Below are 24531 nucleotides of genomic sequence, written 5' to 3' on the forward strand. Positions count from 1 at the left end.
AGACCATCTATTGTGTGTCGGGGGACATATTTTAGCTCCTGGACTGCAGCCGAGGACGCTGAGGTATAATGATAAAACCTGCCGTTTATATTTGGAGAGAGATATATTAATCAATCAATCAATCAATCAATTTTTTTATATAGCGCCAAATCACAACAAACAGTTGCCCCAAGGCGCTTTATATTGTAAGGCAAGGCCATACAATAATTATGTAAAACCCCAACGGTCAAAACGACCCCCTGTGAGCAAGCACTTGGCTACAGTGGGAAGGAAAAACTCCCTTTTAACAGGAAGAAACCTCCAGCAGAACCAGGCTCAGGGAGGGGCAGTCTTCTGCTGGGACTGGTTGGGGCTGAGGGAGAGAACCAGGAAAAAGACATGCTGTGGAGGGGAGCAGAGATCGATCACTAATGATTAAATGCAGAGTGGTGCATACAGAGCAAAAAGAGAAAGAAACACTCAGTGCATCATGGGAACCCCCCAGCAGTCTAAGTCTATAGCAGCATAACTAAGGGATGGTTCAGGGTCACCTGATCCAGCCCTAACTATAAGCTTTAGCAAAAAGGAAAGTTTTAAGCCTAATCTTAAAAGTAGAGAGGGTGTCTGTCTGCCTGATCTGAATTGGGAGCTGGTTCCACAGGAGAGGAGCATGAAAGCTGAAGGCTCTGCCTCCCATTCTACTCTTACAAACCCTAGGAACTACAAGTAAGCCTGCAGTCTGAGAGCGAAGCGCTCTATTGGGGTGATATGGTACTACGAGGTCCCTAAGATAAGATGGGACCTGATTATTCAAAACCTTATAAGTAAGAAGAAGAATTTTAAATTCTATTCTAGAATTAACAGGAAGCCAATGAAGAGAGGCCAATATGGGTGAGATATGCTCTCTCCTTCTAGTCCCCGTCAGTACTCTAGCTGCAGCATTTTGAATTAACTGAAGGCTTTTTAGGGAACTTTTAGGACAACCTGATAATAATGAATTACAATAGTCCAGCCTAGAGGAAATAAATGCATGCATTAGTTTTTCAGCATCACTCTGAGACAAGACCTTTCTGATTTTAGAGATATTGCGTAAATGCAAAAAAGCAGTCCTACATATTTGTTTAATATGTGCTTTGAATGACATATCCTGATCAAAAATGACTCCAAGATTTCTCACAGTATTACTAGAGGTCAGGGTAATGCCATCCAGAGTAAGGATCTGGTTAGACACCATGTTTCTAAGATTTGTGGGGCCAAGTACAATAACTTCAGTTTTATCTGAGTTTAAAAGCAGGAAATTAGAGGTCATCCATGTCTTTATGTCTGTAAGACAATCCTGCAGTTTAGCTAATTGGTGTGTGTCCTCTGGCTTCATGGATAGATAAAGCTGGGTATCATCTGCGTAACAATGAAAATGTAAGCAATACCGTCTAATAATACTGCCTAAGGGAAGCATGTATAAAGTGAATAAAATTGGTCCTAGCACAGAACCTTGTGGAACTCCATAATTAACTTTAGTCTGTGAAGAAGATTCCCCATTTACATGAACAAATTGTAATCTATTAGACAAATATGATTCAAACCACCGCAGCGCAGTGCCTTTAATACCTATGGCATGCTCTAATCTCTGTAATAAAATTTTATGGTCAACAGTATCAAAAGCAGCACTGAGGTCTAACAGAACAAGCACAGAGATGAGTCCACTGTCCGAGGCCATAAGAAGATCATTTGTAACCTTCACTAATGCTGTTTCTGTACTATGATGAATTCTAAAACCTGACTGAAACTCTTCAAATAGACCATTCCTCTGCAGATGATCAGTTAGCTGTTTTACAACTACCCTTTCAAGAATTTTTGAGAGAAAGGGAAGGTTGGAGATTGGCCTATAATTAGCTAAGATAGCTGGGTCAAGTGATGGCTTTTTAAGTAATGGTTTAATTACTGCCACCTTAAAAGCCTGTGGTACATAGCCAACTAACAAAGATAGATTGATCATATTTAAGATCGAAGCATTAAATAATGGTAGGGCTTCCTTGAGCAGCCTGGTAGGAATGGGGTCTAATAAACATGTTGATGGTTTGGATGAAGTAACTAATGAAAATAACTCAGACAGAACAATTGGAGAGAAAGAGTCTAACCAAATACCGGCATCACTGAAAGCAGCCAAAGATAACGATACGTCTTTGGGATGGTTATGAGTAATTTTTTCTCTAATAGTTAAAATTTTGTTAGCAAAGAAAGTCATGAAGTCATTACTAGTTAAAGTTAATGGAATACTCAGCTCAATAGAGCTCTGACTCTTTGTCAGCCTGGCTACAGTGCTGAAAAGAAACCTGGGGTTGTTCTTATTTTCTTCAATTAGTGATGAGTAGAAAGATGTCCTAGCTTTACGGAGGGCTTTTTTTATAGAGCAACAGACTCTTTTTCCAGGCTAAGTGAAGATCTTCTAAATTAGTGAGACGCCATTTCCTCTCCAACTTACGGGTTATCTGCTTTAAGCTACGAGTTTGTGAGTTATACCACGGAGTCAGACACTTCTGATTTAAAGCTCTCTTTTTCAGAGGAGCTACAGCATCCAAAGTTGTCTTCAATGAGGATGTAAAACTATTGACGAGATACTAGCGCCTTGGGGCAACTGTTTGTTGTGATTTGGCGCTATATAAAAAAAAATTGAATTGAATTGAATTGAATACTCTATCTCCCTTACAGAGTTTAGGTAGCTACTCTGCACTGTGTTGGTATATGGCATTAGAGAACATAAAGAAGGAATCATATCCTTAAACCTAGTTACAGCGCTTTCTGAAAGACGTCTAGTGTAATGAAACTTATTCCCTACTGCTGGGTAGTCCATCAGAGTAAATGTAAATGTTATTAAGAAATGATCAGACAGAAGGGAGTTTTCAGGGAATACTGTTAAGTCTTCTATTTCCATACCATAAGTCAGAACAAGATCTAAGATATGATTAAAGTGGTGGGTGGACTCATTTACTTTTTGAGCAAAGCCAATAGAGTCTAATAATAGATTAAATGCAGTGTTGAGGCTGTCATTCTCAGCATCTGTGTGGATGTTAAAATCACCCACTATAATTATCTTATCTGAGCTAAGCACTAAGTCAGACAAAAGGTCTGAAAATTCACAGAGAAACTCACAGTAACGACCAGGTGGACGATAGATAATAACAAATAAAACTGGTTTTTGGGACTTCCAATTTGGATGGACAAGACTAAGAGACAAGCTTTCAAATGAATTAAAGCTCTGTCTGGGTTTTTGATTAATTAATAAGCTGGAATGGAAGATTGCTGCTAATCCTCCGCCCCGGCCCGTGCTACGAGCATTCTGACAGTTAGTGTGACTCGGGGGTGTTGACTCATTTAAACTAACATATTCATCCTGCTGTAACCAGGTTTCTGTAAGGCAGAATAAATCAATATGTTGATCAATTATTATATCATTTACCAACAGGGACTTAGAAGAGAGAGACCTAATGTTTAATAGACCACATTTAACTGTTTTAGTCTGTGGTGCAGTTTGTAGGTGCTATATTATTTTTTCTTTTTGAATTTTTATGCTTAAATAGATTTTTGCTGGTTATTGGTAGTCTGGGAGCAGGCACCGTCTCTACGGGGATGGGGTAATGAGGGGATGGCAGGGGGAGAGAAGCTGCAGAGAGGTGTGTAAGACTACAGCTCTGCTTCCTGGTCCCAACCCTGGATAGTCACGGTTTGGAGGATTTAAGAAAATTGGCCAGATTTCTAGAAATGAGAGCTGCTCCATCCAAAGTGGGATGGATGCCGTCTCTCCTAACAAGACCAGGTTTTCCCCAGAAGCTTTGCCAATTATCTATGAAGCCCACCTCATTTTTTGGACACCACTCAGACACCCAGCAATTCAAGGAGAACATGCGGCTAAACATGTCACTCCCGGTCCGATTGGGGAGGGGCCCAGAGAAAACTACAGAGTCTGACGTTTTTGCAAAGTTACACACCGATTTAATGTTAATTTTAGTGACCTCCGATTGGCGTAACCGGGTGTCATTACTGCCGACGTGAATTACAATCTTACCAAATTTACGCTTAGCCTTAGCCAGCAGTTTCAAATTTCCTTCAATGTCGCCTGCTCTGGCCCCCGGAAGACAATTGACTATGGTTGCTGGTGTCGCTAACTTCACATTTCTCAAAACAGAGTCGCCAATAACCAGAGTTTGATCCTCGGCGGGTGTGTCGTCGAGTGGGGAAAAACGGTTAGAGATGTGAACGGGTTGGCGGTGTACACGGGGCTTCTGTTTAGGGCTACGCTTCCTCCTCACAGTCACCCAGTCAGCCTGCTTTCCCGGCTGCTCGGGATCTGCCAGGGGGGAACTAACGGCGGCTAAGCTACCTTGGTCCGCACCGACTACAGGGGCCTGGCTAGCTGTAGAATTTTCCACGGTGCGGAGCCGAGTCTCCAATTCGCCCAGCCTGGCCTCCAAAGCTACGAATAAGCTACACTTATTACAAGTACCGTTACTGCTAAAGGAGGCCGAGGAATAACTAAACATTTCACACCCAGAGCAGAAAAGTGCGGGAGAGACAGGAGAAGCCGCCATGCTAAATCAGCTAAGAGCTAGTAGCTACGCTAAGCTAGCGGATTCCTAAAAACACGCAAAGTGAATAATGTGTAAATAATTTAGAGGTGATTCAGCAGAAGGAGTGCTTTAGTTAAGGCACGTAAAGATTACACTGGGAAACAAATCGTAATCTAGATAACTAGATCAATCTAACTGCGCAGATTAAACAGCTAACAGATACAGAAAAACACCGCTGTGCTCCGGAACAGGAAGTGATACAATACCGCAGTGAGAGCCAACCACCAGTAGAGGCAAGCCCTAGTAGAGGCAAGTGTAAAATAATAACGTTCATTTAAAAGTTATGCTGTCATCACTTGACCATGCAACTTACAACATTGGAGATGATGGTTAAAGCGGGTCAGGTGGTTTGTGACCAGAGAATTTTTGGTCCAAATCCCTGAGAGACCCGGAAATCACTCAGGACCTTTGGGTGGAGTCGTCAGTCCCCAGTTTTCTTCCAGTGTGCAGCTGAGCGTCTTGCATGGCAGCATGCTGTCATCAGTATGAGTGAATGAGTGAACGTGAAGCAGCACTTTGAGCTTGAAAGCTCCATATAAATGAGGTTAATTGACCGTATTTTTCTCCGTTGTAATAATGTCGATGTGTTTTGTACAAATGTGTTTCTTGAAATAAACCATCTGTGATGGAGTAAGAAAGTCATGTGGCAATTTTTTTAAAGGGGGGGGTAGAAAGCAAAAAGTTTGTCACGATTTTCAAATATACAAGAAGTCGTCCTGAAGTGGGAGCTGTCACACCACAAGGGGGCGCTTGATGAGTCAACAACTACATTCACATGGGTTCAGTGCATGTGTTATATGTGGAGGCGTGTAATGTAATAGGCCAACACAGCGCCCCCTGGTGGGGCGTCCCAGGCGGTACATCAGCCCGCTGTCCTTGTCTGATGTTTGTGTCCTTTGTTGTCAAGTTGGTTAATAAATGTAGATACGTAACTTGAAAAGCAGAAATCACGGCTTTTTTTGTTGTTTTTTTGTTCCTATTTGTCTTTATTCTGTGCACAACTGTTTTCCGTGCACATTATCTGCATCCCCCCAGGAGATTTGTACTAGTGACCTCCATCACCTGTCTGTTCCTCAGATCCAAGCTGGAGAACCTCCAGGTCCAGTTCATTGATGACTGATAGATGTTTGTTTCCATCCATCATGGAGAAACTGGAGACCACCCACTCCCCATCACAGTGATTTACGGTCCTATGTCCCTCTCCGTTTCTCACCCCCTGACTTGCTGAGGCGTTTGAGTTATGACTGGTGTTTTTCGTGAAGAGATTTCTCCATTTTATTTGATTAAGTGCAGGACGCGGCCAACTCTGCACACCGTGGTTAGCCTACGGCTTCCCATTCATCTTACTTAAGATGAAAATTATGACTTAGTTAATTCCTGTGTGCCTGTCTCCTCTACGGCAAACACCTCCATTATTCATTTACAGTCATTCATATTATATTGATGCTATTTTCAGGTTGCTATTCATAACGCTGTCAGAGATGTTACCCGGTGACAGTTTGGGTGACGGCTCACGGCGAGCCCATTATCTAACCATTATGTTCGATGTAATGATATTTTGCTTTGCATCGACTCTTTTCATCACTATGGTGGATTTACACAAAACTGAAAATCAAACATATGTGTAAATCCTGTTTAATTCAGACTGAAACTGAACCATCAGGCTCAAGTAGAAACAACACAGGCAGAGTCCGGGTTAAAGACTTCTGTACCCATGACTGCACTCAGCCACCACATGAGGAATGTTTCATATTGATGCGTTGTCATTCCCTCACATGTCTCACGTTTGCAGAACAAATTTTTGGCCAAAAATAAACTAGTTCTCAAACTGAAAAGTTGGGTCACAGCTGGAAAACCAGCATAACCAAAAACCCTCCTGTTGTCAGGTTCTACCCCAGCTCATTCATGTCCAGGTTTATCTCTTACTCATGTCCGGGCTTATTCTGATGATGCTACTGTTTTATTTTTCATATCATTATACTTTGTCTTTGAAGTCTCAGTTTGGTTCTGTTTATTTCTTTTCTTTGTGTAATGCTCTTGTCACAGGTTTAATTCTCTGGTTATCATTTATTTTTGTAGTCATTCATTACATTGTCTGTATTCACTAGTCTCTGGTTTTGTTTTCTGTTCATTTATTTTCTGTTTAGCTGATAGTTTGTTTTGCCATTTTGCCATTGTTTATTGTAGTCACTTTTATACTTCAGCCGTAGTCTGTTCTGTTCTAGTTTTGGTTATAGTCTTTTATTTTTCTTGTTGTCTTCTTTTGGTGTTTGTCACCTTATTGCCTAGTTTTACCCTTTTGTTTTGTTCACATTATAATTGTTAGTCTTTGGGTCTCCTCTTTCTTTTGGGCACTTTAAGTTTTTCACCGTTGGTTTTTCTGTCTCTGATTTCTCTTGTTCCTGTCTGCTTTGCTTTTGTTTCACTTCACTATCTTGCACCTGCCTTTGTGTTTGTCAGTCACGCCCCTTCCAGAACTTTCCTCACACCTGTTCCTCATTTCACGCCCTGATTAGCCTGTCATTATTTAAGCCCTCACAGTCCCACAGTCCCTCGCCAGTTTATTGAATTTATTCACTTGCCAGCCTCGCGCCTTAGTCCTGTTCTGCTTAGTAGTTATTTGACCTTGCTTGTTTGCTCTGACCTCCGCCTTGCCTTAACCCTGAACTCTGCTCATTTTTTAACTCTGCCTTTTGTACACCTCAACGTCGTGTGTTTTGACCTCTGCTCATTTTTTTGGACCACGCCTCAGCTTGTACCCTGCCTGATACCTCTGCCTCACTGACTGTAATTCTGTGTACCGAAGTTTACCTGATAAAGCATTTTATTCACTCCCAACCTTCAAGTCCGTGAGTCTGCATTTGCCTCCTACTGCCTTCTGTGCCAAGCCACCTCGAATCGTGACACGTCCACTCACCTGTCCCTCATGCCTCTTCAACACCACATTGTTGTGCATCGTGCTGTGGGTTGAAGTGGATGCTCTGATTGGTTAATGTGATGACAAACCTCCTAAACACCCTTGATTAATAATATTGTTCCAGTCCCTTTGCATCCAGCTTTGCACCCCCTAACTACTTTGCAATAAACTGTTCAATGGTACAATTCACAGTACCTGTGTACAGGCTGACTGTGTTGTCCAGCAACATATTGAGGGTCCTGTAAATTCTCAGGATGTCCCATGAGGCAGGACGATCACCTGTGTCAAACGATTTGTGACAATCAACACAGGTTGCAACGAAACACAAGAAAGTCCTTAAAAATGATTCCCAGCTCCAGAAAACAAGTCATTTACTACTTCCACTCAATTCAGTATTCTAATTTGTCGTAAATAATCGGTGACTCATTTGCGACTTGACTCATTTGACTTGTTGTTGAACACTGTGACGTAGGCTCAGGAAAGGCTTCCTTCCCAGCTCCGGCTTGGAATATTTATAGACGTCCTACGTTTGTCTTCAGGATCTCTTTGACATGATCAGGAACTGCTCAGCGGGCATCTGGAGAACACATTTGTGCCTCGTGTAAGGCAAGCAGGGAAACTGAACAACAGAAGATTCTCCAGAGAGCTTTAAAGGATCTCACTATCCAGACACGGGCTCTGGAGGAATGCCACACTGACCTTCCAAATCCAGGGAATGTTAAATAACTGTGACAATAACTCTGTCAGACTTCCTGACACAGAAGACTCGTCTGACTTGTGTTTAACCGTGTTTGTTGTCCATGTGGCAGAAATGACATGCGGTCTCTACTGACATACAGAGTACAGTAAAACTCGCGTCATGGATTTAGGTGGACCAGCGAATTTTGTCCATTAGAATCGAAATCCGTTATATGTATAAAATGGACAAAATCTGCTATATATAACAGATTAGTTACAATCAGGAGGTGCCGAATGGGGAATCCCCAGTACCAATTAGGCTGACATATTTACTTGAAAAAATAAACTCCTGCCTTAAATAAACACTGGACATTATGTGCATGAAAAAGATTTCATTTGGTCGAGTCACTCTTTTTCTAAGTCCGCTGCAGAGTGGAACTTTAAGATCCTAAAACCTTATTTATGCTTCTGCAATCTGTAACTCTGTGACTGTGCAATGGCATCGACGTGATCGCGACCTGATAAAAGTGTTCTCTGTCACATCTTAATGCAATTTTACAGCAGGAAAAACAGTTATTTCTGGATTAATTTGTCCCTCAATTAGCTTTTTTATACAACCATCAATCTCCAAATCAATGGTGCGGTACATACTATTTCCTCCATGAATTGTGGGTCATTTGAGCGCCTTTTTCTGACTCCATGTTGTGAAGTTGGTCATATTTGCGGACTTTTCTACCAAACGTATTTGATCCATGATCGAAATGAAATCAGCATTCGCACTGCCAAAAACTTAAAATATGACAGGAGAGGAATAAGTGAAAACGTAAAATTGACCAATCACAGCCCTTGGCGATCTCTGTCATTTAGCAGGTGTGAAGGTTCGCAGCCCCGCAGAGGGCTCTGATCTTAAGCGTTTGGATCGTCACACCCAGGAATATGTGTGAAATTTACCATATTACAGTTCAGGCAGCAAGTAGCATTTTGTTAATAATCACCACCCTTGAATTACGCCCTGCCTCGTTTAGGCGCAGGTCTGAGCACGGTTTAAAAAAATAAACGGCCGGGCTTTTAATCACAGAAATACAGTCCCATTTTCCTTGACTTGGTGAGTGTCAGAGCTGAACTTCATTCCATACCTCTGTTACTGGGCATGTCCAGACTGCTTTGTCTGGTACATGTGAGGAGTTTTTAATGGAAATACATTACGATTGGACGGGACGTTTTGTACGATATGAGCGAAAAATCCGTTATACAAAGTCCATAATACAGTAGTGTTCAGAATAATAGTAGTGCTTTGTGACTAAAAAGATTAATCCAGGTTTTGAGTATATTTCTTATTGTTACATGGGAAACAAGGTACCAGTAGATTCTCACAAATCCAACAAGACCAAGCATTCATGATATGCACACTCTTAAGGCTATGAAATTGGGATATTAGTTCTTTGTTGTGTGTGTGTGTCTGCGTGTGTGTGTGTGTGTGTGGGGGGGGGGGGCTTCATTTTGTGTGTTTATATACATGTTTCTCATATACTATGTAAAAGCTAGCGAGAAATAAACACTGAAACTGGAAACACTGCTTTTGGAACCCAGTAACATCTATGAATGTATTTACAAGACATTTCACTGCTAGCATGGTGACGTCTAGGGTTGCCAACCATCCCTTGAAAAACGGAATCGTCCCTTATTTGGAAATAAAAGTGTACGTTCCGTATTGACCTGAAACGGGACGCAGTTTGTCCCGTATTTCTGTGAGAATCAAAAAGTCTGTAAAATGTCAATGGAATTGACTGGCGCTTTATATGGAAACTTACGGTAAATTTGATCCCAGCCTCTCTCCTGCTTTTCACCAATGAGCTGACAGACACGAGTTGACAATACAGAATCACTCTTATCTCATTGGTCGAGGGACATCTGCTCGCAAGAAGATACCGACGTCATGAGCCGACGACGGTCGCTGGACGACAATAACAAATCAGCATGGCTGATATCGATACACACACCGACACTGGCACTGCAGATATGCCTACGGACAGCAATGTCTGTAACGTCGTTACTCCTCCTCCTAAAAAAGAAAAAAAAAAAAAACAAAAAAGAATGCAAAAATACAGGGGAGAATGAGAAAAGGAAAATGTCTGGGTGGAAAAGGTGCGCTATAATAGTATTGTTTACTTTCCAGACTTTATTTTTTGCACTTTTTATTACACTAAATGTGTAAATGTGCACTGTTGCATTGTTTTGGATGATGCAAATTTTCTATTGTTTTTTTTTTTTTTAATTTATACAATTTTAAGTTAAGCAATAGCACTACAGAGATTTATTTTTAAAGAAGACAGAATGCTCATATTGAAATTGTGAGTGAAAATTTATTTTGCACTAAAAATAAATTGCTAAATAATAATTTGTTTTCCACGTGTTCATATCAGAACAAATGCATGTATGCATCTACCTAAATTCAGGGTCAAGTCAAATGGTTAAAAATCGTTTCACACAGACGCTGGGAAGGGTGAAGGCAATGGTCAGTCGGCCGGTCGGCCCTTGCGGTGAGGTGTCCCTTATTTATTTTTCAGAGAGTTGGCAACCCTAGTGACGTCGCATCCTGGTAGCTAGCTGCAACACTCCATTTCATTTGTGTGTAAATATATCCTCTGTGTCATATATTATGTAAAAACTAGCGAGAAATAAACACTTATAAAACAGAAAATGTTGTTTTTGGAACCTGATAATACCTCTGGAGTGATTTACAAGACATGTTGCGGACATTAGCATGCATGGTAACTTCCGCTAACTCAAAGCTATGGAGTTAAATTTGTCTCATTGATAACTGCAAAATGCACAGTGTGCGCTCTACAAGTATTCCTTGATTTGCACAACATGAACAAATGATGATTTGATTTGAACATGTACAAATTGTACGTAAGACAATAGGATCTTAATAATTAAACAACTGCAAATTATAAAGAACATAATGCTCATATGGCGAGGATATTTCAGCATTGTATTATGTTTTTAATTAGTATCATTAACTACTTTTTGACTTTGTTAGGAGCAGTGTTTAGGGAACAGGGGTGTGGGGTACTTCCTCTGGGAAATGTAGATCCGAGTGAGTGTCTAACTGTCCTATGGAACGTAGTGTCCCTGGGGTCTCCCTGTCAGTCAGGAGCCCACACAGACCCATGGGAAGTTATTTTCTTCCTGAAAAAGCAACAGTGGAAGCAGTTAAATAACAGCCTGTAGAGGATTCCCTTCAACACCACCACAGCGGGAACATCTCTGCGGAAAAATAATTACACCCCATATATTAAACCTACCCCACAGACTGGCATGTCCCCGTCCCCATCTCAAGAAACATGTGAGTTTAGTTTGTTTACTTGAACAAAATGTGGAAACTGTGAAAATTCACCGCTTATAATAAGTTACAGGACATGTGTAAGAATGTGACACTTGTGATTTAATTCTACTGTTTTCTTACGTCCTGGTAAAGGATTCTTTATTTTAGATAAGTGTTGGTATTTGTGGAAAAGATGTGAAACATTTTATTTGAAAAGACTTTCTGTGCTATTGTTGCCACGGTTCCATTTGATGATTATCGTCTTTATAATAGTCTCTCTTTTTTTTTCCCAGTTCGTTCTTTTGGACGGCCGCGTGTTTCTGGGCGCCACAGTGGGATGAAATGGTTCCGCCATCTGAAGGAGTCACGTTATCTCTTATTTAGCCTTTAGATCCAAATATCATAAGAGAAACGGCGGATTAAAGTCTCGCTGTGAGATGCGATAATGTCCCTGTAATTTGACTTATTTTGAGAGCGTCTTTGAAGATGTAAAACCTGTGATGGCTGCAGTCAGGAGATTTACAGCTGTTTGCTTCATGATACGTGTCGTGCTTTCTCACTCGTTAAAAGTGGAAAACTGAAGGGGAGTATCTAAAAAAGGGTGTTTTTATTGTGGAATTTTGACTCTCTTTTTTTAAGGGCATGTTCAGTGTGGGTTGTGACTTTGGTCTCTGTGTGTTTATTATGGCGGGTTCTGTAACGCAGTCGTGACCAGACAGATTTAGTCGGTCTGGATTCATCATCAAATTGGGAAATTAGCAATAGCTTCCAGCCAAATGTTATTTTCAACCATGACTGCCAAATTTACTTTCTTTTAGTGATGGCCCAAAGTGTTTTTATCACATTTTACAAATGTTTTGAGATGCTGAACTTTTAAACTGAACAAAAAAACCAACACAACCTGTATGTACTATATAAAACCACATCAGTTCACTGATGTGGTTTTATATAGTAAAAGATGTATTACCTAATAACAAGTACTTGATCAAGTACTTGTTTTTTGTAAAATCTTGTGGGAACAAAAAGGTCTTGGAAAAGCCTTACATTAGGTGTAGATTGGACAGTTTGACTGGAAATTAGATAAATATACTTGGAAACGTTTTGCATTTTTCCAGTGTTACAGATAAATGCACACAAACCCGACCCAATCATTACTGAGCTGATGGTGAGCTGCTTCTCACGCTCGGCCTCGTGCGCTCTGATCTCACACTTAGACCTCTTAGTGTCTCACAGAACAAATGCTTCCAGACGTCGTTGTAGATCAGCAGCCGGAGGCACAAACCACGATGTGCTCTTGTCTCTGTCTGCCCGAATTAACCGTGTGACCTAAATCATGTCAGGCTCCAGCGTGTTGGAGGAAATCATCGTTGTGCGGTAAGATGCACAGGTCTGGGAGCGTATGCTGGTGCCACGTGTCACCGCATCCACCACACTACATGGACGGCAACCACACAGGCAGATAACCGGTCCATCCCCACCTCTCGAACATCTGCCACAGCTAGGTGAAAATGTGGGCGTGTCCTTGACTTTCTCCAGCTGCTGGAGTCCTCGGCATCGACGCACCTGTATGCCGGATCATTAACAACAGACCAAAATGTTCGAACTGACATTCCCTCAAAATGCAAGTGATTCTCCTGATCTATGTCTCCCGAAGGAACTGTGCATTTGAAGCAGTCATTCCAGTGATATCCACGGATCTGCTGAAAAGACTCAGTACCAAAGACATCCAGCCGTCACCTTCAGTCACCATCCAAATCTCACAACAGTACAGTGATGCAGGAAGTACCAGGATCTGAAAGACACTGTTTGCCTGCTGAGGTTTCGGGATCACAAAGCACGTCTGTCCGATGACCTCAAGCTCTGTCTCTCTGAGGGCTGAGAGACATGACAGCAAGTCCAAGACCTCCTTGAAATCCTGGATCTTCATCGTGATCCATAGCTGTCACAAACTGAGAAGCTCAGACTTCTCACTCAGCCTTTCAAGTGCTGCGATCAGGATATCCACTGAGTCCACAAGGATCAGAGTCAGGAAACCTTTCCCCTAGTCTGGGACATGTTTCGTTTCCAGCGGGTGGAGTCATCGGACGCAAACAAAACTGCTTCTGGAGCCTATTGGACAGACATACAGCCAATCAGAGCAACAAAGCCTGTGACGTAGGCAAAGCAGCGCGTTGATATCATCCACGTTGTTCAAAACACAATCCATAGCCATTTCAAATAATCCCCATATCAGCGGAAAACATGCGGGTGCTCTTCAGTGACTCATCGCATAAGCCCCTCCCATATGCAATAAATGGTTGCGAGTGGCCAAGTCCGTTTTCAGCCAGGAACAAACATCCATGAATGGGAGGAGGATCAGACCCTTTCACAAACCAAATTTATTCGCAAAGGGAGTTATGGGTCTGGTTTACCGAACAGAACCCGACCCCACACCCGGCCTACGGGCTACAGATTATATTGACACTGAAAATCAGTTTGTCTCATCTCCTTACGTAGGATTTTAGTGCAGTTGTTTTTTTTCTGTTGACCTTTTTGGTTATTTTTTTGTTCTTCCAGGTGGATTTGGGATTTCTCAGATTCATCACCGCCATCGGCACACAGGGAGCGATCTCAAAGGAGACCAAGAAGCACTACTATGTTCTCAACTACAAAGTGGACCTGAGCTCCAATGGAGAGGACTGGGTCACAGTCAAAGAGGGCTCCAAGCAAAAGGTAGTGACGAGTGACCCACATACATCTAATATGTATGAGCAGTTCAGAAGCTTCAGTTAATGATAAAATCAATATTATTCAATGCTCAAAGTGTTTGGCAGGATTCCTAATCTCCCCTCTTCAAAATCAGAAGTACTAATGATACAGGAATACTGTTGTACCTGATGTTTTACGAGTGACCTTGGTGCACTGATATGTTGGCCACTTGGATTAAGCAGCGTATTGACGGTGTGATGCAAACGAAATGTGATGGAAGACGACAGAACTGAGCCTGAAGAGCTCTCTGGAGAGCTGAGTGCGGCTCCCATGCATCATCTTGGACAGTCGTCAAGAGTACAAGACTCTTCTTTGACTTCTCAACACAGCACAGATTGATGCATGTGTTTTTTGCATGGCACCATTTAAGTGTTTTTGATTAAATTGCAATATTTTTGATAGTAGTTGAAGCCTGTCTCCCAGCGGTTTACGTTTGATATGGAAAAACAGTTGTATACCCAACTGGGGCCTGAAATCAGTTGTAATCAGTGGTGGCAGTAGCATTGTGGAATATTGTGTGCAATCAGGAACATGTTTAAAAAAATTCTGACATCACAATAAATTGTGATCCAAAAAAACCTGAAAAAGAACAATCTGGTTTAATTGGTGCAGATTAGGGGTAATCGTGTGTAACAGTCAGTGAAAGCGGACAACTGGATACAGTACGCAAAGTATACCACGCTCTTCAGCAGAAGACATTTTTTAGATTTTAACAGAGGAACTTTAGCTTTTTGGGAAATTGATGTGCGAACGCTTTAAGAGGAAGAAGAGTTTTGCATATGAACCTGTTTTTCTCAATTTTGAAATCAGATGGAAATGTCAGTTAAAAATCAACAGTGGGAGCTGGCGGTACCTTAAGACCATGAAAATGTAGTTATCAAAGAGGGACTAGAAGGATTACTTGAACAGTGCAACATGTTTGACAGAGATTCCTGCAAATTAACTCTATGATTCAGTTATACCACAACGTCAGAATGTTTGATTAAATCTGTCCAAAATTGAAACACTTTATCCCTTACGATCCCACAACTCTTCCACCATGTTTAGTTCATACTGGTACCAAAGTGTAGAAGCTCTGACCTTGACTCTGAGTTCTCAATGTGATCCAAAGTCAGAGGTCATGTGACCAATAGATAGGTGAACCATAGGCTCCTCAAAGTAGTCATTCTACACATCCCGTATACAGACCCAAAGGTTCTAACTTGCCGTTTGACTTTTAACAGATATTTTTTCAAAATCCAGACACATTCATGAGTTATGGTAAAGCGTGGTGGTATTCTCTCTGTGGTGAGGAGGATGGTGTCTTGGTCGATTCCCAGATGGGATGGTGGAATTCTATGAAGTGCGATTGAGACGTTTTGAGCCTCGCCCAGAAAAAGTATGTATGGTTCAACAGTTTTTGCATTCTGAGAAACCAACATTTCTCAGGAATATGTGAACTTTTTCCTCGCTGAGTGCAATGTTGAGAATGTTTCAAAAGATGCAGAACCATTGCAGAGTACGTTTTCTTGGCCAGGCTGAAAACCTCTGTCACCCCTCGTACATCCAGGGTCGATCTAGAGGTGGATAGTTTTGTTTAATGTGGCAATATCATTGCACGCCAACAAACACACAGACTTTAACAGATCCTTAGCCTGTTCTGATGGCTGGGAGATCCAAAACGATCACTATCTGATGCAGCCTTTATCCACCCTCACAGCCGTTGTTGTACAAGCCGTCACCTCCTCAGCCTGATCCGCTGTTGAGGACTTCCTGTTTCACCAGAGCCCCATTAGCCCCCTCGTGTTCAGGGTTTCTGTTCACGGTTACTGCAGCTGTCACAGGGCACACAAGGTCCCCAACGTATTTCATCCCAGTAGGCAATGCCCTACGTGATCCGTTATCCAGGTGTCACCACCTGGACGAGGGGTTGGATTTTGAGACCCATTACGATAAACTGCTCTTCATTTTGTGTTTATTAATATTAATATAAAGTAAGGCATTTCTAAATCTGTAGTCATGTGACCAGCAGTAGTATGAGTGAGACTAATAGTAACTATAATAATGTTGTTGTTGCTGCAGCAGCTTCCTCTCACGCAGCATTCATCACAGAAGACAGAATGAGTAAAGTCGGGTCATTACTGCCGTCCTGATAATGCCAGTAGTCACAGTCGTAACATGAGTATGGAGTGGTACCGGTGCCAAAACTCTTATGTTGGCTGTGGCAATATGTACACTCAACAAAAATATAAATGCAACACTTTTGGTTTTGCTCCCATTTTGTATGAGATGAACTCAAAGATCTAAAACTTTTTCCACATACACAATATCACCATTTCCCTCAAATATTGTTCACAAACCAGTCTAAATCTGTAATAGTGAGCACTTCTCCTTTGCTGAGATAATCCATCTCACCTCACAGGTGTGCCATATCAAGATGCTGATTAGACACCATGATTAGTGCACAGGTGTGCCTTAGACTGCCCACAATAAAAGGCCACTCTGAAAGGTGCAGTTTTGTTTTATTGGGGGGGGATACCAGTCAGTATCTGGTGTGACCACCATTTACCTCATGCAGTGCAACACATCTCCTTCGCATAGAGTTGATCAGGTTGTCAATTGTGGCCTGTGGAATGTTGGTCCACTCCTCTTCAATGGCTGTGCGAAGTTGCTGGATATTGGCAGAAACTGGTACACGCTGTCGTATACGCCGGTCCAGAGCATCCCAAACATGCTCAATGGGAGACATGTCCGGTGAGTATGCCGGCCATGCAAGAACTGGGACATTTTCGGCTTCCAAGAATTGTGTACAGATCCTTGCAACATGGGGCCGTGCATTATCCTGCTGCAACATGAGGTGATGTTCTTGGATGTATGGCACAACAATGGGCCTCAGGATCTCATCACGGTATCTCTGTGCATTCAAAATGCCATCAATAAAATGCACCTGTGTTCTTCGTCCATAACAGACGCCTGCCCATACCATAACCCCACCGCCACCATGGGCCACTCGATCCACAACATTGACATCAGAAAACCGCTCACCCACACGACGCCACACACGCTGTCTGCCATCTGCCCTGAACAGTGTGAACCGGAATTCATCCGTGAAGAGAACACCTCTCCAACATGCCAAACGCCAGCGAATGTGAGCATTTGCCCACTCAAGTCGGTTACGACAACGAACTGGAGTCAGGTCGAGACCCCGATGAGGACGACAAGCATGCAGATGAGCTTCCCTGAGACGGTTTCTGACAGTTTGTGCAGAAATTCTTTGGTTATGCAAACCGATTGTTTCAGCAGCTGTCCGAGTGGCTGGTCTCTGACGATCTTGGAGGTGAACATGCTGGATGTGGAGGTCCTGGACTGGTGTGGTTACTCGTGGTCTGTGGTTGTGAGGCTGGTTGGATGTACTGCCAGATTCTCTGAAACGCCTTTGGAGACGGCTTATGGTAGAGAAATGAACATTCAATACACGAGCAACAGCTCTGGTTGACATTCCTGCTGTCAGCATGCCAGTTGCACACTCCCTCAAATCTTGCGACATCTGTGGCATTGTGCTGTGTGATAAAACTGCACCTTTCAGAGTGGCCTTTTATTGTGGGCAGTCTAAGGCACACCTGTGCACTAATCATGGTGTCTAATCAGCATCTTGATATGGCACACATGTGAGGTGGGATGGATTATCTCAGCAAAGGAGAAGTGCTCACTATCACAGATTTAGACTGGTTTGTGAACAATATTTGAGGGAAATGGTGATATTGTGTATGTGGAAAAAGTTTTAGATCTTTGAGTTCATCTCATACAAAATGGGAGCAAAACCAAAAGTGTTGCGTTTATATTTTTGTTGAGTGTAGTTGAATTAAAAGCAGAACTTACAATGAAAGCACTAATCCAGCATCTTGTTTTTGTCCTGTTAGATCTTCCAGGGGAACCGCAATCCAACAGATGAGGTTCGCTCCTTCCTTCCAAAACAGACTCTGACGCGTTACATCCGAATCCGCCCCATGTCCTGGGAGCAAGGCATCTGCATGCGCTTTGAAATCTACGGCTGCCGAACCTCCGGTACGGAGACGGGGGGGGCGACCGTCCTGGGACAGACGTTCACTCTGCATATTCTCTGCTTATTTTCTATGAAAAACGAGTTACTTCTTGCAGATTTGACTAATATTTGGGGCAAATCATCATCTTTGAATGTGTGATACGTTTTGCAAATACGTTTCATTTTTCCTTAAACTTTCCTTAAACTTTTCCTTAAACTTAAACTGAATTAAAGGACCGACTGTATCTGTTTGTTTCAGACTCACACGCTCACATTTTCCCACTTTAGCACATCGTGAATTAAAGCAGCATGTTTTGATGCTGCTGATTTAAATGAATCAGTACTTACAAGGTGAGTGCAGACGCCCCCCTGAAGGACGCCGTTATTCATTGCAGAGGAGCAAATCATTACTCATCCTGCAAGATTATTTAAATCCCAGTCCTGCATGTGCTCCGAGCTCTTAGCGGGACAGGCGGATCATTAAAAAGGAAAAATGCACAGTACCGTGTCTGCTTCTATACGGAGTCATAAAAATAGAAGTAACTCTACTAAAACTAGAAGAGGCAGCAGTGTTAGCTGTAGTACCAGCTGTGCTAATGATGTAGCATTAAGATGCAGTAGAGGTAAGACTTATATGACTGTTACTCCAGCTTCTAGTACTAACATTACTGCTACTACATGGAGACATAGTAGCAGTTAAGTAATACTAGTGTTATCAGTGTTAGTAGTAGTACAACAAGCAGTAAGAAAAGTACTGCTAACAGTAGAAGTACCAGCGGTGATATGGGCATATACAGTGGTTGTAGTACACATAGTGTTGGTAGTACTGCATTGCAATACAGACAGTAGTGATACAACTCCGACTACTATGATTAAATTATTCATTTATTCATTTTCTATACCCGTCATAGGGTGTGAGGCAGGAAAACCCTGGACAAGACTAAATTAATAACAATAACATCAAGACTTAATAGTGTAACAACTATAAGAACAATTTAAAATGAAAATATTAAATATAAACATGTCATACAAACCAACATACATTGAATAGCTAAAATAAAATACTACAAAAAGCATAGTACAGGTATTACCACTTCGAATAGAATACAGTGAAACACCAGCAGTAGTAAGTACTGGTGCAGAGGAATGTGCATGGAATCATGAGTGTAGTGTCAACAGTAGCTGTAGCTCCAGTATCTGTAGTAGTAGTAGTAGTACTATATTAGGAGAGCTACGACCACTACCTTTGCACCCCCCCTAAACCAAACCAACTTTTTTAGGTTCCTTAGATGACCCCAAAACACAATCAGGATGTTCCCAAAAATAAAAACTGGCCTCAAGCCAGTTACCCAAGATGGCCGCTAAAATTGTGTTGTTTCACTAAAACACCAATGAGTTCTGTCATTATTAAGTCTAGTGTTTGTTCCTACTATGTATTTTAATGATAAGGGTCTATTGGCGGCCATTTTGGACGCCATTTTGAATCTTAAACCCATGAATGAATTTAGTTTAGGCGCAAATGAGTTTGCTGTGACCTGCAGTGGTCTTCCCATTGAATCTCTGTGATATTTAAGTTGTTTATATGTTGTGTAAAGGTGTTTTAGTGGAAAAAAAAACCTATTTTGGTGCCCATCTTGGATAACAGGTAAAGGTAGTGGTTGTAGCTCCCCTAGTAGTAGTAGTAGCAGTAGTAGTAGTAGTAGTAGTAGTAATTGCAGGGAGAAGTAGTGCTGCTCCTGCTTGCATGCTTCTTTTGCTAGTATTTTGACTGTGTAAGTGGTAGTAGTGTAATGATAGACATCATACTAGTAGTAGAAATTATTTTGTAGTAATATTGTTTGTTGTAAAGTATTTGAAGGTACAGTATAATTGTAGGCTGATACTTCTACTACATTGTCTACTATTACTGCAAGCAGATGCTTTGCTACTACATCCACACTGAATGTAGTAGCAAAGCCAACAGTAACAGTGATTGTAGTAGTAGTAGTCATAGTAGTAGTAGTAAATAATAATAATACTGTAACAGTTGTAACTCCCATCTTAAGCGTAAAACTATTTAGCACCAGAAGCAACGCAAATTGTAACAATCAGAGTCAGTAACAGTACTGAGGCAGTAACAGTAGTACCACTGGTATTAATATTTGCAAAACAACATTAGAAACAATAGTGGAAGTAGTAGTATTACTGCTACATCTGTTATTACAACTGCCAGAATTTTACAACTGTTATAAGTATTATTATACTAGTGTAGTAGAAGTAGTATGAGTGGTAAGCGCAGTAAACAGTTGCTAAAGTACACAGTGAGATGTGAGAGATGATGAACTAGCTTTTTGGTGTTTTTACTCATTAATTCCAAAGTGAGGAAGCCAGAGGGCATCAAGAGGAAAACCGCTGACTGGAGCAGCGGCGAGATAAGGACGGTAGCACTCTTCCTTATCGACGCGTACAGTTTGCCTTTAGAACGTTCCTCATCCTCCTCTCTCTCTCTCTCTCTCTCTCTCTGCACAGACTACCCCTGTTCGGTCATGTTGGGGATGGTGTCGGGGCAGATTTCCGATGCCCAGATCAGCGCCTCTTCCTACGCTGACCGGGGCTGGGTGGCTGAGAACGCCCGCCTGCTGACAGGCAGATCGGGCTGGACTCAGCAGCAAACCAAGCAGCCGTTTAGAAACGAGTGGCTGCAGGTGAGTTTAGCAACAGCCAGCAAAACCGTAGCAACCACCTAGATAACCCGAGCAACAACTGGCAAGCAAACCGCCTGCAATAAACATCTGTCAATCCAGTGTTTCCCAACAAGGGTCCACGGGCACTGGCGGCACTGAAGGGTTTTTCTCAGTGGGTCTGGGAGAAGAGATGGGGGTGGGGCAAAAAAAAAACTGTAGTAAATGTGCAAATATGCACTTTGAAGTAAATTTCATCATCATATAAGCAACAGATTGATGTACCCAAGGTTCTTAAAATGGAACAATATCTCCACCTGGTGGACGTTTACCAGCTTCACCAAGAGCTCAGTTAACAATAGTATTGATTACATATGAAAGATTTTATGCAATAAGCAGGACCCCCAAAGTGTGAGTCAGTCAGTCAGTCAGTCAGTCAGTCAGTCAGTCTGTCTGTCTGTCTGTCTGTGTGTCTGTCTGTGTGTCTCCAACAGGAAAACAAAACTTACACTTTTACATGATGGTCCATGTTTGTATGAAGATGAAGTGATTATGGATCAGTGTATCAGGGAATACTCAGTGATGAGATTCTGATGCATTGTTTAAGACTCTTGTCTGCCATGTTGACTCCATGCCACCCCCTACTGGTGAGGAGGAACAATAAAGCTTATTATAAAAGGAACAGTGCAGGCAGAAAATCCTCACAGATCATCACCGTGTCATGTACGAGCACTAAAGTTCGCCTTCATGGCTGCTAAGACACTGTTGTTCTGAGGCTGGAAGCAGGAGGTTGAATGTAAAGTCGTTGGGGGTTGCAGCTCCAACAAGACCCAACCTAACTCAGGTCCTCACACAGTACTGCACATTTTCCAGCTCTACCTTTTCTATCCACAGCTGATTGGTGCATGCAGGCAGACGTGTTCGACCAGTCGAGAGCAGAAAGACGTCAAATTTTGAGCCCTAACACGCAATCTATGGTTCACGGCGCGAGTACATTTGGACAATGTGCAAAACCACTGTGTGTCTTAGAGGGCACATCTTCTGAATGCAACATCATTGAGATCCATATTGTATTTGCTGTGGTGACCCCAAGCTTGAGGGGCAAAGAATGAACTTACTTATATTCTGAGCACAAAAATCGGGCAGAGTCATGAATGTACTTTGGGCAAAACATGACGTAAACCAATCAGTGTCTTCAGCGCTCATGCCCGTTAAGAATCAAAGTGGTATTAGAGAGAGAACTCAAGTGAGAGGTTTTCTGGCGAGTTAGTGGATCTGCCTTAAAAAGCACACTAGTGGAGAGCAGCCACCAAAGCTCCCTGAGGAGAAACATTAAAGCAGAGTTTTGTATTTTTCTAATAATTTTTACTTTTCACGCGCTTTCTTTCCAAAACCCAAGATCCCCAGTTCTAGGCCATTGGTGCTCTATTCTCCATGTGCGTCTGTACTTGCACCTCCTGAACCCACTTATGTTCGGTGCATTTGAGTATTCTGTAGTATTCTGTAACTAGCAGAATAACTCTGTATTCTATTTTAGACTAGGTTATCGGTGGTCTATGGTGCAGTCGTTTTCTCTTGCCATATATTGGAAATGCTCCAACACTGCACCTGACCACACCTGTTTTTTTTTTTTTTTTTTGACCAACATGCCCAATGCTGTACAAAGTAGCACAGTTGTAGTTGCTACTTACGCAGCGTGGGTGCTGAGTGTTAAAATTACAAATTGCACATATTGCGCTGTGGGTTGCTTTTCGCCGCCTGTCTCTAATCATATGTGGATGAAGACAGATGGAAAAATGTGCAGAACCACGGCTGAGAAATATTATTAATGTATCTTTAAGTAAAACACTGAATTGATTTAATCTTATGTTTTTATTAGACTTCTGCTGTGCAGGACTGAAAATTAAAAACGAACAGAAAAAATGCACTTTGCTGAATGCAGTGTTGCAACATCTCAGTTTGATCTGTGGTGTCTAACCTTGATCATTTATAGCCACACAGCGCTACCTAGTGACTCGTCTTTATGTTTAATCAGCCTGAGGTGTCACATGATCATCTGTAATGCACAGTTCCACACAGTCAGGCATTTTATCCTCTAACTTTGTGTTTATCATCATTTATTGCACAGTGGTACGTGTTCGATGTTAGGTCACTGAGGTGCGGTCCAATCTGCTCCCCAGAACATCAGCCATGTAATTCATTCAGTCTTTGCTTGGCTTTCCCGTAAAGGTGGACCTTGGCCAGGACAAGCTGGTAAGCGGCGTGGTGATCCAAGGAGGAAAACATCGTGACAGAAACGTCTTCATGAAGCGCTTTAAAGTCAGCTACAGCCCAGATGGAGAGCAGTGGACCGTGATCAAGGAGGAGAACGGCACCAAACCGAAGGTTGGTGGACCAATGTATCTCCAACACTCAGTCACTAAAAACACAAAGAGGACACAGGTCAGGACAGAAATGTTTATCTCAGATGTTGTTGTTTTTTCTAAATGTCTGCTTTTTTTGTTTTTTGACATTTGAAAGACAAATTGAAGACATTGTAATATGAATATGTATGGTGTCTGTTTCATTAAGTGTCTGCATCACCTCAGAAACAGCTACTTGCATCAAAAACCTGTCTTGCAAATTGAGAAAGCATTAATCTGCACAATGGAAGCAATTTTAGCACTTAAGGCCGAGGGCCTTTTGTCATTTTCCACTTAGAGGTGGATTTGAACCACCTTTAACCTTCTCACACTGTGGAGGGGCAGCCCTAGCAGCATGTGGATTGCCGCTAGGGGTGCTAATGGCAGAAAAATATATACAGAGTGTTTCAAAAAATTTGACATCATTTGAGATGCAGTGGTGGGCACAGTTCCACTAATCCGCTAAACAATAATTATCAAAGCTGACGTTTTCATTAGCGGATTAGCTTTCCAGGTAACTTTGAAAACCATCAGCGGACCAATTAGCTTCCGATAAATTTAGTTTTGATAACTTTTACAATGCGAACATGTTTTTGCGGGCATAGTGAATAAAGCTTAACAGTTAAAAACATTTGTAAAGTCTGAAATCAAAGATTTTAGTGCCTACCTGTTACATGTTTTGTAGCACACAGACAGCCATGAATGATAGAGCTCTATCCTCTGCAGGCAGAAGAGAGCTGACTATCAGAGAGAATAAAAGAGGGTGGAAAATTTGTAAAACACACCACACATTTCAGTATATGGTTTTACCAACCAACTAACCACTGCTGACGTCAAGAAACTAATGTTCCCATAATGCATTGTGGCATGTGTGTCTAAATGCTAAATCCTTCAAAATTAGTGTATTACTTTAAAACATATAGCTGATATTTTCTTTGTAGAACGACAGACATGACGTTAATTTCAATAAGTTGTCCGGAATTAGTTTGTTTAAAATTATAACCAGAAGTCAAAACTGTTTGCCTGTGCATGACTCCAGTGAAATGAGGTCTCTTTTGCTGAGAGAAGGCTGATCTGAGACAGAAATGCTGACTCATTGTTGTGTCAGTAGCTGCCAGTGTACTGAAGTTAATACTGAAAGTTATTGGATCAGTTTAGCTTTATAAAAGCTAA

The 24531-nt window shown here is 41.9% G+C and overlaps 1 protein-coding gene across 1 annotated transcript in view; it reads left to right on the forward strand.

Moving 5' to 3' along the window:
* LOC117522651 (neuropilin-1a-like) overlaps positions 1 to 24531 on the forward strand; it is a 165706-nt gene that overhangs the window by 114012 nt on the left and 27163 nt on the right. The window contains exons 7-10 of the mRNA XM_034184103.1: positions 14084 to 14239; positions 18175 to 18319; positions 20805 to 20980; positions 23186 to 23341. Coding sequence (XP_034039994.1) covers positions 14084 to 14239; positions 18175 to 18319; positions 20805 to 20980; positions 23186 to 23341 — 633 coding nt within the window. The remainder of the gene's footprint in view (positions 1 to 14083; positions 14240 to 18174; positions 18320 to 20804; positions 20981 to 23185; positions 23342 to 24531) is intronic.

This window comes from Thalassophryne amazonica, chromosome 12, assembly GCF_902500255.1.
Source record: "Thalassophryne amazonica chromosome 12, fThaAma1.1, whole genome shotgun sequence".
Lineage (NCBI taxonomy): Eukaryota > Metazoa > Chordata > Actinopteri > Batrachoidiformes > Batrachoididae > Thalassophryne > Thalassophryne amazonica.